The sequence below is a fragment of the Alligator mississippiensis genome, unplaced genomic scaffold, assembly GCF_030867095.1.
Source record: "Alligator mississippiensis isolate rAllMis1 unplaced genomic scaffold, rAllMis1 scaffold_21, whole genome shotgun sequence".
Lineage (NCBI taxonomy): Eukaryota > Metazoa > Chordata > Crocodylia > Alligatoridae > Alligator > Alligator mississippiensis.
This window is the reverse complement of record NW_026775376.1, coordinates 225,204-239,517: the sequence shown is the minus strand read 5'-3', so window position 1 is coordinate 239,517 and position 14,314 is coordinate 225,204. Positions and strand designations below refer to the sequence as shown.

The 14,314-nt window shown below is 51.7% G+C and overlaps 1 protein-coding gene across 1 annotated transcript; it reads right to left on the bottom strand.

Moving 5' to 3' along the window:
• Window positions 1-1,529: 1,529 nt before the first annotated feature.
• LOC132247318 (E3 ubiquitin-protein ligase TRIM15-like) lies at window positions 1,530-4,514 on the bottom strand. Its single transcript, XM_059720183.1, has 3 exons — window positions 2,847-4,514; window positions 2,441-2,463; window positions 1,530-1,791 (listed from the first exon to the last, which is right to left on the bottom strand). The coding sequence occupies exons 1-3, from the start codon at window positions 3,198-3,200 to the stop codon at window positions 1,566-1,568; spliced, it is 603 nt and encodes a 200-aa protein (XP_059576166.1). The 5' UTR covers window positions 3,201-4,514; the 3' UTR covers window positions 1,530-1,565.
• Window positions 4,515-14,314: the final 9,800 nt, after the last annotated feature.

Sequence of the window (14,314 nt, the reverse complement as noted above, 5' to 3'; positions counted from 1 at the left end):
TATCTGGCGACCCCCAGGGCCCAGTCCCTCTGCCCCACCTCTGCCTCCCAGCAGTCTCCCCCAGAGGTGAATCTCTCCTGGCCCAGCACACATGAGTCCACATCAAATCTCTCAGGATTGTCGGGCACAGGCTGCCGTTTGTTTGTCCATCTCACACTTCTCCGATCCACAGACAGGACGAGGTAGGGATTTGCCGTGTCCGGATCCAGAGTCACCGTCGCTGGCAGAGAGAATGGCAGCATCAGGGCAGAGCTCAGCCCAGGGCAGACGGGCCATTCCTCCCCCTCCCCACCAGCCCCGTCCTTCTCCGACCGTCCTGGGCCCCCGGAGCTGCCTCTACCCTGGGTCGGGGGGCTAAGCACCGACGGCCCCGCAGCTCCTCAGCCTGGCACGGGGGAGTCCTGCCCCGGGGGAAAGGGAGCAGGTAGCTGCAAATCCATAGGCAAGAATAGGAAAATCCCAGCCCAGCGCCCCAGGTCCCAGTGCAGGGGGTTTGGTGCTGAGCTGGGAGAGGGTTTGACTCTTGTCCAGGGGTGGCCGTGGGCTCTGCTGGATCATTGTGTTAATGCTGGGACCAGCTCCCCAGTGCTTATCCTTTGTGTATGATCCCTTTGGTACCCTTTTGCCCTTCTCCAAGGTGGATGGCAGAGTCTCTGCAGGGGAAAGGGGCACAGATATCAGACTTGTGGTGTCTGGTTCATGCTCCTGGCTTAGACCTGCCTTGGTCCTGAGCCCCTGAGACAGAGCGGAGACACCGGGGCAGCTCCTCCCCTGCTGCTGGGACTGTGGCTGCAGAAGCTGCCTCCACATCTCCCTGCTCCCCTGCAGCGCAGCCTCCTCTCCCAGGACAGGGCAGGAGGGAGCTGCAGGTGCAGGCAGAGGAGTAGGGGGAGAAATGTAACACCGCGGATCCAGGGGAGCTCAGTGCCCAGCCCATCCTGCCCCCTTAGACACTGGGGTGAGGGACTCAGTGACAGAAAGGGACAAGCAGCGGGGGTGGAGAGGGAGCCTATGGGAAGGGGATGAGATTCACAGCTCTCTTGTTCACTGGCAGAGGGGACAGGCAAGGGCTGACGCTGGCTGGGGAAGTCCAGGGGTCCAGACAGTGGCCCTCTGCTCCAGCGGCCCCTGTGGGGGTGCAGGATACCAGAGGTGCAGCTTCACTCAGGCTGCCCCCCACCTGCCTGCTCTGCTCCCTTCCTGCTCCTCTCCTGGCCCTTGGGAGCACCCTTCCCCCTGCTGCTGCACCCCTGGGGTTAAGCCAGCAGGATCCAAACCTGACAGCCTGCCTCATGTTTAATTTTGGCTCTTAACTTTGGTGGCCTGACATGAGGCACTGGAGGCTCGCTCTGAGTGGGGCAGGGCCCCTGCAGCTCCCACCACCCCAGCTGCAGGTGCCCATGCTGAGCAGCACTGGAGCAGCAGGGGCCCTGTGGCTCTGCACCCGGGACAAAGGGGTGCCCAGAGGAGCCCTGGTTCATCAGTGATTCATGCAAAGGCAGAGAGAAGCCCTTGCCTCGTGTCTTCATTCCTGTTCCCTGCGATATCAGTCCAGCACATTTAGTTTATCTCCTAATTAAAAAAGATGCTGGCTCCAAATTCAAACCAACTGCTTGTCTCTTCTTCCTCAACAAGGATGCTTCCCTCTTCCCTTTCGCAGCCCCCTTCTCAGTACCTTGAAACTTCTTCAATGTCTCCTGTAGAGTTAGCGTTTGTCCAGACAAGATGCTGAGTCTTGTTTCCAGCTCTGGGCAAATCCCCTCTGGCAGCTGGAACTGCTCCTTCCTGCACCTGGGAAAAACGAGTCTGTGTTATTTGATTTTCTTTTTGCAGCTCAGCTACATGGTAGAAACATTGGGTGGATGGAGGGACCTAGAGACTGACTCTGGCCATGTGCCTCAGCCACAGGGGGCAGGGGCAGGACAGACAGTGGCAGTCACAGGCGATGCACAGGAGGAGCACAGCGGGGGGGAACATGCCCCCCATGACAGGGCCGGTGGTGCTGAGAGAGCTCGCCAGCTCTGGCCCCACAGACAATGCCACCCACTCGACTCGGGAGGCACCAGTTGCCCACGGTGGCAGTGGCAGCTCCCGCAGAAGGGACCGATCCCCAGCAGGGATGTTTTCTCCAGCTCCAAAATGTCCAGGATATTTTCTGGGATCAGAAAGGAGCAGAGACTTCACAGGTAGTTGGCTCAAGCTCTGGTGGCCAGGACTATTCCCCGGGGACAAGAGGGGGAAAGCCTAGATTACACCTTACAGACTTCAGGCCGCCAGTGCCCAAAGCTGTCACTTCCCCGAGGAGAAGAGGGGGACGTTCATGCTTCCCACCTCAGGGACAGAACCAGTGCTTGCTGTGCTGTGGTGCCCTGCAGAGATGTGCCCATTGCATTGTCTCCAGGACCCTTCCCTCTATGGGAAGTCAGGTGGAGCCACGTACCTGCTCAGTGTGCTCCTCATGTCCTAAAGGGAGAGACAAAGATGCAAGAGTGAGCTCGGTGCAATGCCCCACACCAGGGACCCTGTGCCCGAGGGAACGCACTTTGTCCTCAGACTCCGAGTGCCGGACACAGAGGATCTGGGGAAAGTTCAGCCCCTTTACAAGCCCTGATTTAGTGATCCCCCAAGAGGTGTAATAGGGCAGCCATGCACCTTGGGCAGTGGACATGCACAGGGCAGCAGCAGCTGGGGCTGATATTCTGCATCTCCCATCACTGCCACCACGTGCCTGTCAGGGGCCGTTGCCCTTGTCGCCCCTCCTCAGTTATGCACCTGGTCCTGGCAGACCCAAGGTTTAGCCCTTTCCCTCCCCTGCACTGGGACTGGAGACATTTCATGTGCCTCACCTGCAGGAGGTCACTGGCGGCCTGCTGGCACTTCCCCTCCAGCTCCCTGATCAGGCTGGTGAGATGGGAAATCTCCTCGGAGAGTTGGGTGACAGTCTCCCCCTGACTCTTCTCAATCCTGCTCTCCGCCTCTCCCAGCTCGGCCAGCATGAGTCGCTCTTGTTCCTCCAGAAACCGGCGCAGTTGCTCAAACGCAGACACAATCTTCTGCCTCTCGGCTGCTGCCTTTTGCTGCCATGAAGAGAGAGAAACCACATCAGGGAGAGCAGCCGTTTTGGGGAGAGTCAGGGCATGGCTTGTAAGGCCCCGTGGTCCCGACTGTCTCCATGGCTGGGACCCCCGACCTCCCACCATCTGGAGCAGAGCTGGGGATAGCTCAGGTCTGGGGCCCTGCCTGGGATCTCTTCACTCTGTTCATTTTGCAAAGTTTTTTTTCTGTTTCCCTAAGAGCCAGGACCTTAAGGAGGGGAGAAGTCCATGGCTGTCAGCAAGGAAAGATTTCCTCTTATAATCAGTAATCCTGGTTTTCTCTGTTTAAAAATGCAAACTTCTCTGCTATAAACCCCAAATCCACATTTTTCAACAATTAAAGTGAAACACCGCTATATATATAGCTATCAGCTGAACACAATTTTTTTGTTTGCAAGGCCTGGCTCCATGCACCTGCCACAACACCCTGCAACACACGGTCACAAAATGCCACGGTCACTGTCCCACCAAACATGCAGAGCAGGACACGTCCCTTCCTTCCTCCCCGACATCAGCCGGACCCCGGCAGCACCCACCTGGTATTCCTGGTGTTTCTGGCTTTCACTCGCGTGCAGTGCTTCAAGCCTCTCCCTCTCCCCCCTTAGCAGCTGCAGCTGAGTTTGAATTTGTTTCTGCGGGAAGGAAAACTCCTTGGGTCAGTTCTCCTTGGAGGGGAGAAGCTGGAGTCTCTTCCCTGCACCATAACCGAGAGGGCTGCTCGAGGGTGCGCTGTGACGTGACACCAGGAAAGCCCATGCACTCAGGTTGGACCAGCAGCTCCCAGTACAGCACACCCTTGCCTGGACGCAGCACCGAATAGTGTGTGCTTAACACAGCTGGAGCAGCAAGCAGCCAGTTTCCAGCTGGATTGTGGAGCCAGCTCCTGCCCAGCAGGAAGAACACATAGAAAAATGGAGCCGGTCCTAGGGAGGTGCCACAAGGCAACACTGCAACCAGTGGGAAGTGCAGACTGTCAGGGACATGCACTGAACAGAAAATAACACGGCCTTGAATCCACCACGGTCGACAGTGCAGAGTGCCAGCCAGTCTTAGGCAGCTGGGCCGGACAAGACACAGGTCTGGTCTCTGGGCACTGAAATGAAGAAACTCAGAAGTGAGACACCAGTCCTGAAGTACCACAGCCCAGCAGTACAGCTACTGCTACAGCTACAGCGAGATGCCTCAGAAAGAGCAGCATTAATCCAGGACCAGTGCAGCACGGCATTTGGTAGCCAGGCCTGGACAAAGACAGGGGAAGGAGGTGCTCAGATTCAAAAGGAGGTCCTGGCCGTGCTCCCTGGACTGGGGCGGTGCCACCACGTCCCCTCTGGAGCCAGCATTAGCCCTGAAGCCCCCGGCATCAATGCAATGCGCATTACTGAGACTTGTGCAACGTGCTGGGAGCATCGGCTGGGGGAAGCGGCTGCTCGTGGCAGATCCTGTGAGCAGGGCCTGCCCTCCAGAGCATGCCACGTGGGCTCTGTCCAAGGGGAACAGAGTCTGTCCATGCGCTACAATCCCTCCGTCCCCAAGGAGTCCCCAGGCAGCTCCCAGGGAGGGTTGTAACAGCTGAAGGGAAACTGGTGCCGGACACCCCCTGTTTCAAGACACAGCCCCGCACACAACCGTGGGTCGGTGACACTGGAGGAGGTTCACTGCTCTGCGTGTCCAGGGACAGGGGAGCCATGTTCCTGCTTTGTCTGCTTTCAAAGGCAAGATTTGATGACAAGGGTGTAATAACTGGGCGATTATAAGGTTAAAGTGCTAGTCATTATTATGGGATGGAGCTGGAGACCAGCCCTCCCCGCTATGTTGTGCCAGAGTTACTGTCATTAAACCAGGCAGGTGGTGTTTGTCCCCTAATCAAACAGCCGGGGTTTCGGGCTGGAGAAGAGCACGTCTCAGTCGTCTTTGCTGAGTCAGGAACGTAACAAAGAGCATTTGGGTCCTTCTCGCCTCCCCCCAGCAGGATGGCTTGCACAGAGGCTACCACAAACCAGCCTCCATGTGCAGCCACGCCATTGTGCCGTGGCCGCTGGGCAGAAAGACCCAGCGCCGCAGAGAGGTGTACATCCCCCTCAGCTGCACAGCCGGACTGGGCCCGCGCGCCCGTTCTTGCACTGCTGCGCAACCTCCTGGATGGGAGCCGCGGGGTGAGCTCGGTGCGCCTGGGACTCCCGGCAGATCATGCACATCAGGACCTGGTCTGTCTCGCAGAAGAGCTTCAGAGCCTCCCTGTGCTGCTCGCACACCATCTTGCCCCTGGCTCCCTCCGCTGACCCCATGCTCAGGCCCTTGACCACTTCTACTAAATTGCCCAGCTGCCTGTTTGGGCCCAGGAGCCTCTGGGCAAAGGTCTGTCTGCACTGGGGGCAGGTGACGTCCATCTCGGCCCCCTCCCAGCACTGGGCAATGCAGGCTCGGCAGAAGTTGTGCCCGCAGCCGACAATCATCACCGGGTCCACGAACAACTCCAGGCAGACGGAGCAGCTCGCCTCGTCCCGGAGGCTTTGTACAGCGCTCGCCGCAGCCATGGTTGTGAGACGGGAGGGCACGGGGCTACTTTCACTTTCCTGAGCTCAGGGCTGGGCTCACCCTGGGCCGTTTCCTTCGTACGAAAGCCATTTCATAGATTTCATAGACATTAGGGCTGGAAGGTGTAGTAAAAAGACGTTAGGCTCCCTGATTTTGCAATAACGCTCGAGCAGCAACTATGTGATAGAAGTGTCTTATGACCATCTTATGACCCTTGTGCAAGATCATAAGGTCTAACGACTAATCTGTGGTCTGCTGTTCTTACTGCTTGCCTTGCATTTTGAAATCATCCCTGCCCAGTGCCCTAAGGTTACGCTGAGATAAGAGGTTACTAAAGTTTACTAACTTTGCCGCAGTTCCCCTTTCCCTCTGCGCATGCGACAAAAGATTTTGCTGTAGTTCTGCTTTTTGAATGCGCATGCACCAACCCTGATAAGTCACACTAACCAATAACAAGTTAAGTTCAGCCTACAAGATAAGACGTAACAACTAGGAAATGGTAATGCTGCCAATAAGTGCCTAATACGTCAAGACTATGTTTAGGTAAGCTATAAAAATGTGATTCCGGGCCAGACTTGTGGTCGACTCTGATTTGAGCTCAGCTCCTGGGTCAAACTGTTTGCAAACAATAAATCTGAAATTGGACCTAGCCTGTGTGTGTGACTCTCTCCTGGGGTGGATTGGACAAGCCTCCAGGGGCACGAAACTAGCCGTTTGTGCAACAATTTGGCGAGCCAGCCAGGAGTTGCCCTCGGACTACCCCGGGGTCACGATAAGAATGGAAAAGGTGTCTGTGAAGTGGCCACCAGACTGCTTTTGGAGTCTGTCACAGCACTGGAACCGTGAGTCGGGACACCCGGGAGGTTAAAGGCTCTCCCTTAAATGAGTCAACCAGGCTAAGTGGGTCCGAAGAGACGGCGCCAGGGTGTTGACGGAGTAAGTATTCATTTGCCTTGTGTCATTTGGGTAGTTTGTCTTGTTGAGTGGTCTCTCAGGGAATTTGGAATTTTGGAATGTTCAGTATATAACTCTGAACATTAGCCCCGGGGACTTTGTTTTGAGTGATTTTGTTTTAATGTTCAGCAAATAGGTCTGAATTTTGATTGACACAATGGGTTCAGGTAGCTCCCAAGAAGAAAACTCCACAACCCCATTAGGATGCATGCTAAGAAACTTTAGTAAGTTCAAAGGGAATTACGGGGTAGAAATGTTAAAAGATAGATTAATTACTCTCTGTCAGTTGGAGTGGCCGGATGCCGGTTCTTTTGATGTGAATCTGGCTAAGGCAGTGTGGGGAAGGAGGTAGGTCTAACTGGATGAATGTGCGTCGGTGTATTTAAAAAAAAAAAAATGATGAGCCACTGACCAGGTCTGGGACTAAAAGCTGAGTCTAGCCGCCCCGATTCTGCCTAACAAGGTAGTGTCAAACGCAAGGGGGCTCAGCTGGAACCTCGTGACCCAGTGGACAGGTGTCTGAGTGATTTTGTCTTTCCCAAATCCGTTGTCCCAGTATCTTCTCTCAAGGGCAGGAGTGAAAGAATCCCTTTTGTGTTTCCCTCCCTCCTTCCACTGTATGAGCCGGTGTCACGTCAGTAGCCTTGAGTCTGGGCAGTAAGGACTGCGGGGCAAGGCACTGAACAGCCCGGACATCCTAAATAAGCCTTTCCTGTGTCTTTCTGTGTGCTCAAAATCATGGTGACTGGATCCGAATCTTATTAAATACAGGTCAGTTTAAAATCTTACTGCTGGCTAGAATTTTGTCTGGTAAAGGATCCTATTTTTTTGTGTCTGAGAACATACGTTGTATTCGGGGAAAAACTGCTCAAAGCGCCCTCATCCGACAACACGTCGGGCTTGTCGTAAATTAACTAGGACGCTGGGAGAAAGCCCCGGGTCCTCTTTAATTCTGATAGTGAGGGAAGATCTGACTCAAGGGTTAAGGTGCAGGGATGAGGCTAAAACGCCACCGGACACAGACCAAACGGATCGGGAAGGGATAGCTGGCACAAGCTGTTCTAAAACACCTCCCCCGTATGAGGAAAAGCTGCAAAAGACTGAGGGGGCAGCGGGTAAGCTGCTTTCAGAACTCGTAGAGATTGCGTATGAAGTTTATGGGAATCGTGATCAGGTGGCAGAGAGGAGAGAGAGAAAGCCTGGGGTGGAAGCACAAACACTGGGGGGGGATGGAAGGAGAAACCTGAGGGGGGCAGAAGAAAGGAATACTGGAAGAGGGATTGCCCTAAGCTGAAGGACAAACAAAAGGAAAGTCAGCGGGGGGCCGCCTGATAAGGGTGAACTCCTCGGGGGAAGGTTCAAGCTGAAGGGGCGAGATTTACTAACAAAGCTACAAGCTTCTGTGAAAGCCAAAGGAATTGAGATTTTAAAGAATGTTGATTCATGTATATGGGCAGATGGCGCCTCCTTCAGGATTGGTATAAGACCTGAGAGCTGTAAACAAAAGAATTTAGTGGATCATCCTATGGTTTAAAAGATGCTTTCTTCTCTATTCTGCTACACAAAGATAGTCAGAAATTGTTTGCCTTTGAATGGGAGGACCCAGAGGAGGAATTCTTCGTAGATGGTTCGAGTAGCGTGATACATGGCATGCGGCATATGGGATGTGCTGTGGTAACTTTGGCTGAGACGGTGTGGAAAGAAAAGCTCCCGGCAAACTGGTCAGCACAGGCAGCGGAGCTCACTGCCCTGACCCATGCATTGGTATTAGGAAAAGACAAAAGAGTGAACATTTTTACGGATTCGCGCTATGCCTTTGCCACTGTACGTGCCCATGGGTTGTTATGACGAGAACGTGGGTTCATCACGGCCTCTGGATAAAAGATTGCAAATGGGCCACAGATTGTAATGCTATTGAAAGCCCTCCGCTACCGAAAGAGGTGGCCATGGTGCATGTTAAAGCCCATGGCAAGGCTGCAGATGAGCGCCAGAGAAGGGGAAATGCAAAGGCTGACGTAGCAGCCAAAGAGGCAGCACAGATGGGAGGAGAGGCAGTGTTTCAGGGCTCGGCCCATGAGGTGCCCTTTTACTTAGAAGATTGTAAAGCAAAGTATGGCCCAGGATCAGATAAGATAGCCGCAGAGCTCAAGGCTATTAAGAACCCTCAGGGATGGTGGATTGTACCCGGAGGGAAAGTATTAATATCTCGATGCTTATTGGAAGAGATACTCCACCGGTTACATTATTCCACTCACATGGGAGGCACTGCGATGGGAGACTTGTTAACTCGTCAAATGGTGGCTCCAGAACTTGATCTGGAAGCCCAGAGAGTGGTCTCTCAGTGCCCAACCTGTCAAAAGGTAAACCCAAAACCTACAAGACCACCAGCCCCTATGGGAGGAAGACCGTGGGCCCATTATCCCGGACAAGCTTGGCAGATTGACTTCGCTGAACTTCCAAAGTCTGGTCGTTACTGTTATCTGCTAGTATTGGTTGATCAACTAACTGGATGGGTGGAAGCGTACCCCACAAGAACGGCTACCGCATCCACAGTGACACGAGTACTACTCCACGAGATAATACCCCGATTTCTGTTGCCTGAGTCTATTGAGTCAGATCAAGGAAGTCATTTTGTGGGGAAAATAGTACAGGAAGTGTCCAAAGCTTTAGATATCACATGGAAACTCCATGCTCCATGGAAACCCCAGAGTTCAGGTCAGGTGGAGCGCATGAATAGAACGCTGAAAGCGACGTTAACGAAAATCTGTATTGAGACTCATTTGAAATGGCCGCAGGCACTCCCACTGGCTTTAACTCGTATTCGTAGCATACCACGTAGAGGGATTAAATTGTCACCTTTTGAATTAATGTTTGGTATGTCTCCCAGAGTCTTGCCAGCGGGGTAGAGGGAACAGATTACTGTAGATTTAGAAAAATCTGAAATTTGAGAACATGTTATCACCTTGCAGTCTGTTTTGTCTTCCCTACACAGGTTTGCTGCACCCTTCCAGAGCCTCCCGCTTGATGCACCAATCCACAACTTCAAACCGGGTGACCAAGTTTTGGTACAGAAGTGGAAGAAGGATCCCCTTGCGGAAAGGTGGGAGGGACCCTACCAGGTGCTGCTGACTACACACACAGCTGTTCGCTTATGAAACAGCGATAAGTGGACCCATTGCTTGAGGGTAAAGCCTTTTCATCAGGAGGACACCAACTCCCAGGGTGTGGTCACTCCGGAAGCTGATAACACCCGGGAACAAAAAGCCAACAAGTGGAAAAGTGAACCTGCTGGAGATTTGAAGTTATGCTTGCAAAGATGTGGGCCCTAGTCTATTTGTTGGGACTCTTGTCCCTTTTAGGTATATCGAACCCAAAAGTTATGTCCACCTGTTATACTTGTTCTCAAAACAAGCTTGCAACCCTCAGTAAGGTTCAGTACAACTGCAAAACCGCTTAGCTCTTAACTACTTACTTGCAAGTGGAGGAGGGGTGTGCAGGAAGTTGAATTTATCAAATTGTTGTGTTGAAATTGATGATAATGGTGAATTGATAAAGGACCTAGCAAATGATATGGAAAAGGTAGCACATGTCCCAGTCCAGACATGGAACGGGTGGAACTTTGACTGGTTTACATCCTGGCTTCCTCAGACTGGCTGGTTAAAGGGCGTGTTGATGGCCTTATGCTTGTTAGTGTCAACCCTTTGCTTGCTTCCTTGTATGCTACCGTGCATCATGACCCTTCTGAGACAGACTGTTCAGTCAGTTGTTAACCGTGAAATGCTTGTACACTATCAAAGATTGGCTATTGCTGACACTTATGAAAATTTTTAGAGTAAGAAAGCATCTGAGGGGGGAGTTGTAGTAAAAAGACGTTAGGCTCCCTGATTTTGCAATAACACTTGAGCAGCAACTATGTGATAGAAGTGTCTTATGACCATCTTATGACCCTTGTGCAAGATCATAAGGTCTAATGACTAATCTGTGGTCTGCTGTTCTTACTGCTTGCCTTGCATTTTGAAATCATCCCTGCCCAGTGCCCTAAGGTTACGCTGAGATAAGAGGTTACTAAAGTTTACTAACTTTGCCGCAGTTCCCCTTTCCCTCTGCGCATGCGACAAAAGATTTTGCTGTAGTTCTGCTTTTTGAATGCGCATGCACCAACCCTGATAAGTCACACTAACCAATAACAAGTTAAGTTCAGCCTACAAGATAAGACGTAACAACTAGGAAATGGTAATGCTGCCAATAAGTGCCTAATACGTCAAGACTATGTTTAGGTAAGCTATAAAAATGTGATTCCGGGCCAGACTTGTGGTCGACTCTGATTTGAGCTCAGCTCCTGGGTCGAACTGTTTGCATACAATAAATCTGAAATTGGACCTAGCCTGTGTGTGTGACTCTCTCCTGGGGTGGATTGGACAAGCCTCCAGGGGCACGAAACTAGCCGTTTGTGCAACAAAGGGACCTCGGAAGATCATCAAGTCCAGCCCCCTGCCCAAAGGGCAGGAAGTCAGCTGGGGTCATAGGATCCCAGCAAGATAAGCATCCAGTTTGCTCTTGAAGGTGTTCAATGTAGGCGCTTGAACCACCTCCGGTGGCAGGCTGTCTGGTTCTAGGCCTGATTCACTGAGGGCAGGTATGCTGCAGTAAGAGGAAGGATGATTCACTAGTTCGGATATTAAATTTGGATTGTCAATTCTAGATTCAGTTCTCAGCTTTGCCACAGACTTCCTGTGTGGTGTCGGGCAGGTGACACGGTGCTTCAGTTTCCCCATTGGCAGCAAGAGGTAATAGAAATTCGCAGCTGGCAGGAGTGGGGTCAAAGTGGTGACATGGGGGAGAGGAGAACTGGGAGGCAGCACTCCTTCCCCAGCTCAGGGAGGAGAGATTTGCCTACTGGTTAGAGTAGGTTTTGGAATCAGGACTCCTGGGCTGTATCCTGGCCTCTGGGAGGACTGTGAGGCCTAGTATTAGAGCAAGGAGGCTGGGAGTCCATATTCCTGGGCTCTGTCCCTAGTTTCCTGGTGTGAGTACATGGGAGAGGGGAGGGGAAGGGAATTCAGATTCCTGGATTTTTATTCTCAATTCAGAGATGGGACTGTAATTTAGTGGTTAAAGTAGCTATGCATGGAAGTTAGGCTTCTGGGTTGTATTCCCTGCTGTGGCAGGGGATGGCTTTTATTCAAACTATACAACTGAATAGGTAGGATAGCATCAATGGTGCAATGTGCCCATACTGGCCATAAGGTTTCAAGTACCAATGCATGCAGTACCTACACTAATGATCTAATGCCACTGCGATACACCTGGATCCCTATCCCTCACAGCACTGTTACAAAAAACCCAGCACTGTTTGGTCTTTTGAGAGAAGACTACAGCCTCTCTATTCTCTGCAGGCTTAGACATAGAATTCAAAGACAGTTACAATTCCCTTCCAGATTACCCTTTCTATATAGCAAGTCAAGATACAATCACATTTTCCAGTGCTCCTCCATTCCCCCTTAGCAGGTAAGCTACTTCTGCCACCCAAGTCAGATAAAGAGGCAAGACAGATCTATAACCCAATCTTTTCTTGACAACACCCTGAAAACATTAGAATAACCACTTGTCTCTATGCCTATCTAGCTACCTGCAATAGCATAATACAGATTTTCACTTATACTGGCTGAGGAGAGACACAGGAGAGAGGAGGAAGGTGGGATGCAGGCTGGCAGGAGGTTGCTTTGAATTTGCTGAGGTCTTCCCCAAATTCCCTGTTTATACCCAGTACTTATATATGGGTTATTTAAATACATAGAATCATAGAAGTAGGGTTGGAAGGGACCTTGTAGATCTTCAAGTCTGACCCCCTGCCTGGGCAGGAGGAAAACCGGGCTCAAATGACCCCAGCCAGGTAGGCATCGAGCCGCTTCTTAAAGACCCCCAGGGTGGGAGCCAGCACCACTTCCCTTGGAAGTTGGTTCCAGATCCTAGCCACCCTGACAGTGAAGTAGTTCTTATGGATGTCTAATCTAAACCTACTCTCCAACAACTTGTGGACATTATTCCTTGTTATCCTGGGGGGCGCTAGGGGAAACAAGGTCTCCCCCAAACCCTTTTGGTCTTCCCTAGTGAGTTTTTAGACGGTCACCATGTCCCCCCTCAGCCTTCTCTTGTGAAGGCTGAACAGGTTCAGGTCCCGTAGCCTCTCATTGTAGGGTCTGCTCTGCTGTCCCTGGATCATGTGGGTGGCCTTCCTCTGGACCCTCTCAATGTTGTCCACATCCCTCTTGAAGTGCGGTGCCCAGAACTGGACGCAGTACTCCAGCTGTGGCCTGACCAGTGTCACATAGCGGGGGAGGATCACCTCCTTGGCCCTACTTGAGATGCACCTGTGGATGCACGGAAAGGTCCGGTTAGCCCTGCCGACCGTGACCTCGCATTGTCAGCCCATGTTCATCTTGGGATCAATGATGACTCCAAGATCCCTTTCTGCCTCCGTGCTCTCAAGAAGGGAGTTTCCCATCTCATACGTGTGCTGCTGGTTACTACTGCCCAAGTGCAGCACCCTGCACTTGTCAGTATTGAAATACATCCTGTTTTTGTTAGCCCACCCCTGCAACCTATCCAGGTCTTGCTGCAGTCTTTCCCTCCCTACTAGCGTGCCCACCTCACCCCAAATTTTGGTATCATCAGCAAATTTGAACAGGTTGCTTTTCACCCCGTCGTCCAAATTGCTGATAAAGAAATTGAACAGCGCGGGCCCAAGCACCAAGCCCTGGGGGACTCCGCTGCCCACTTCCCCCCAGGTCGAATATGACCCATCCACCACCACCCTCTGAGTCATATTCTCATTGACATTATTCAAATTGATTTATTTTACTGAGACTTTGGAAATTGGATTGAACCAGTTTTCCTGTGGACTTGAAAGACACCAGTTAAATGGGGCTTGTGTCCTTGTGAAAAGTACAGTTCTGGGAGAGAGCTTCTTATCTCTTTCCTTCACCATCTGGGAATGCTCCTTACCACGTTCTCTTTACTTTGCTGAGCAGGCCAGTTATAATGCACAACGGGTTAACAGAAACACATTATTATTGCAATAGGGATCTAGCTGACTACTTAAAAATCAATTGCTATCAAACAGCAGAACAAAACTCCAACAAGCAGGCATTCATTCCTGACCTAGTCTGATTTTAATGGCTTGATAAACAGATTCTTATTCTACTTTCCCAGGCTACTATTTAGGATTTTTTTTTAATTTATCCATGTTCCAAGCCAAAATAGCCAAATCCAATTCCAAATCCATGAGGCAGTCCAGAACCATAAGTGGCCCTATGACTGGAAAGTGATCTCCAGCCACTCCTGGGGCTTCAGATGTTTCCAAATCCTTTGGCAGGGATCCTACTTGCCGGCCCAAGCCCTGGGGTGTGGGGTTCAGGTGCCCCCGAGTTTTCTTGCCCTTAGCCATAAGGCCCTCGGAGCAAGCTAGGACGGAGACTCTCATTTCCATAAAGTGGGCTTAAAGCCGCTGCACCTCAGCGGGTACTGAACCACACCAGAAGAGCAGTTGTCCCCGGGTGCGCTTTAGGAAAACTGCCTTCATGGACAGATACGTGGTATTTCACCTGCCAGGTTAAAAACAGGCACTATGCTTGACCTGAGCCTTACAGAAGCATATCATTCATAACTTAGACTTTTGCTAGGTCCATAGTCCGCACTAGTCAGTCTCTGTCAGTCACTGACCATGAACG

Bases quoted from the DNA above. Each gene is read 5' to 3' on its own strand.
- LOC132247318 (XM_059720183.1), bottom strand. From the start codon at position 3,200: ATGGTGGGAGGTCGGGGGTCCCAGCCATGGAGACAGTCGGGACCACGG. The intron at 2,464-2,846 runs GTGAGGCACATG...CTCTCCCTTTAG, and splicing joins CCGCCAGTGACCTCCTGCAG to GACATGAGGAGCACACTGAG. The intron at 1,792-2,440 runs GTACGTGGCTCC...CGTTTTTCCCAG, and splicing joins ATGAGGAGCACACTGAGCAG to GTGCAGGAAGGAGCAGTTCC.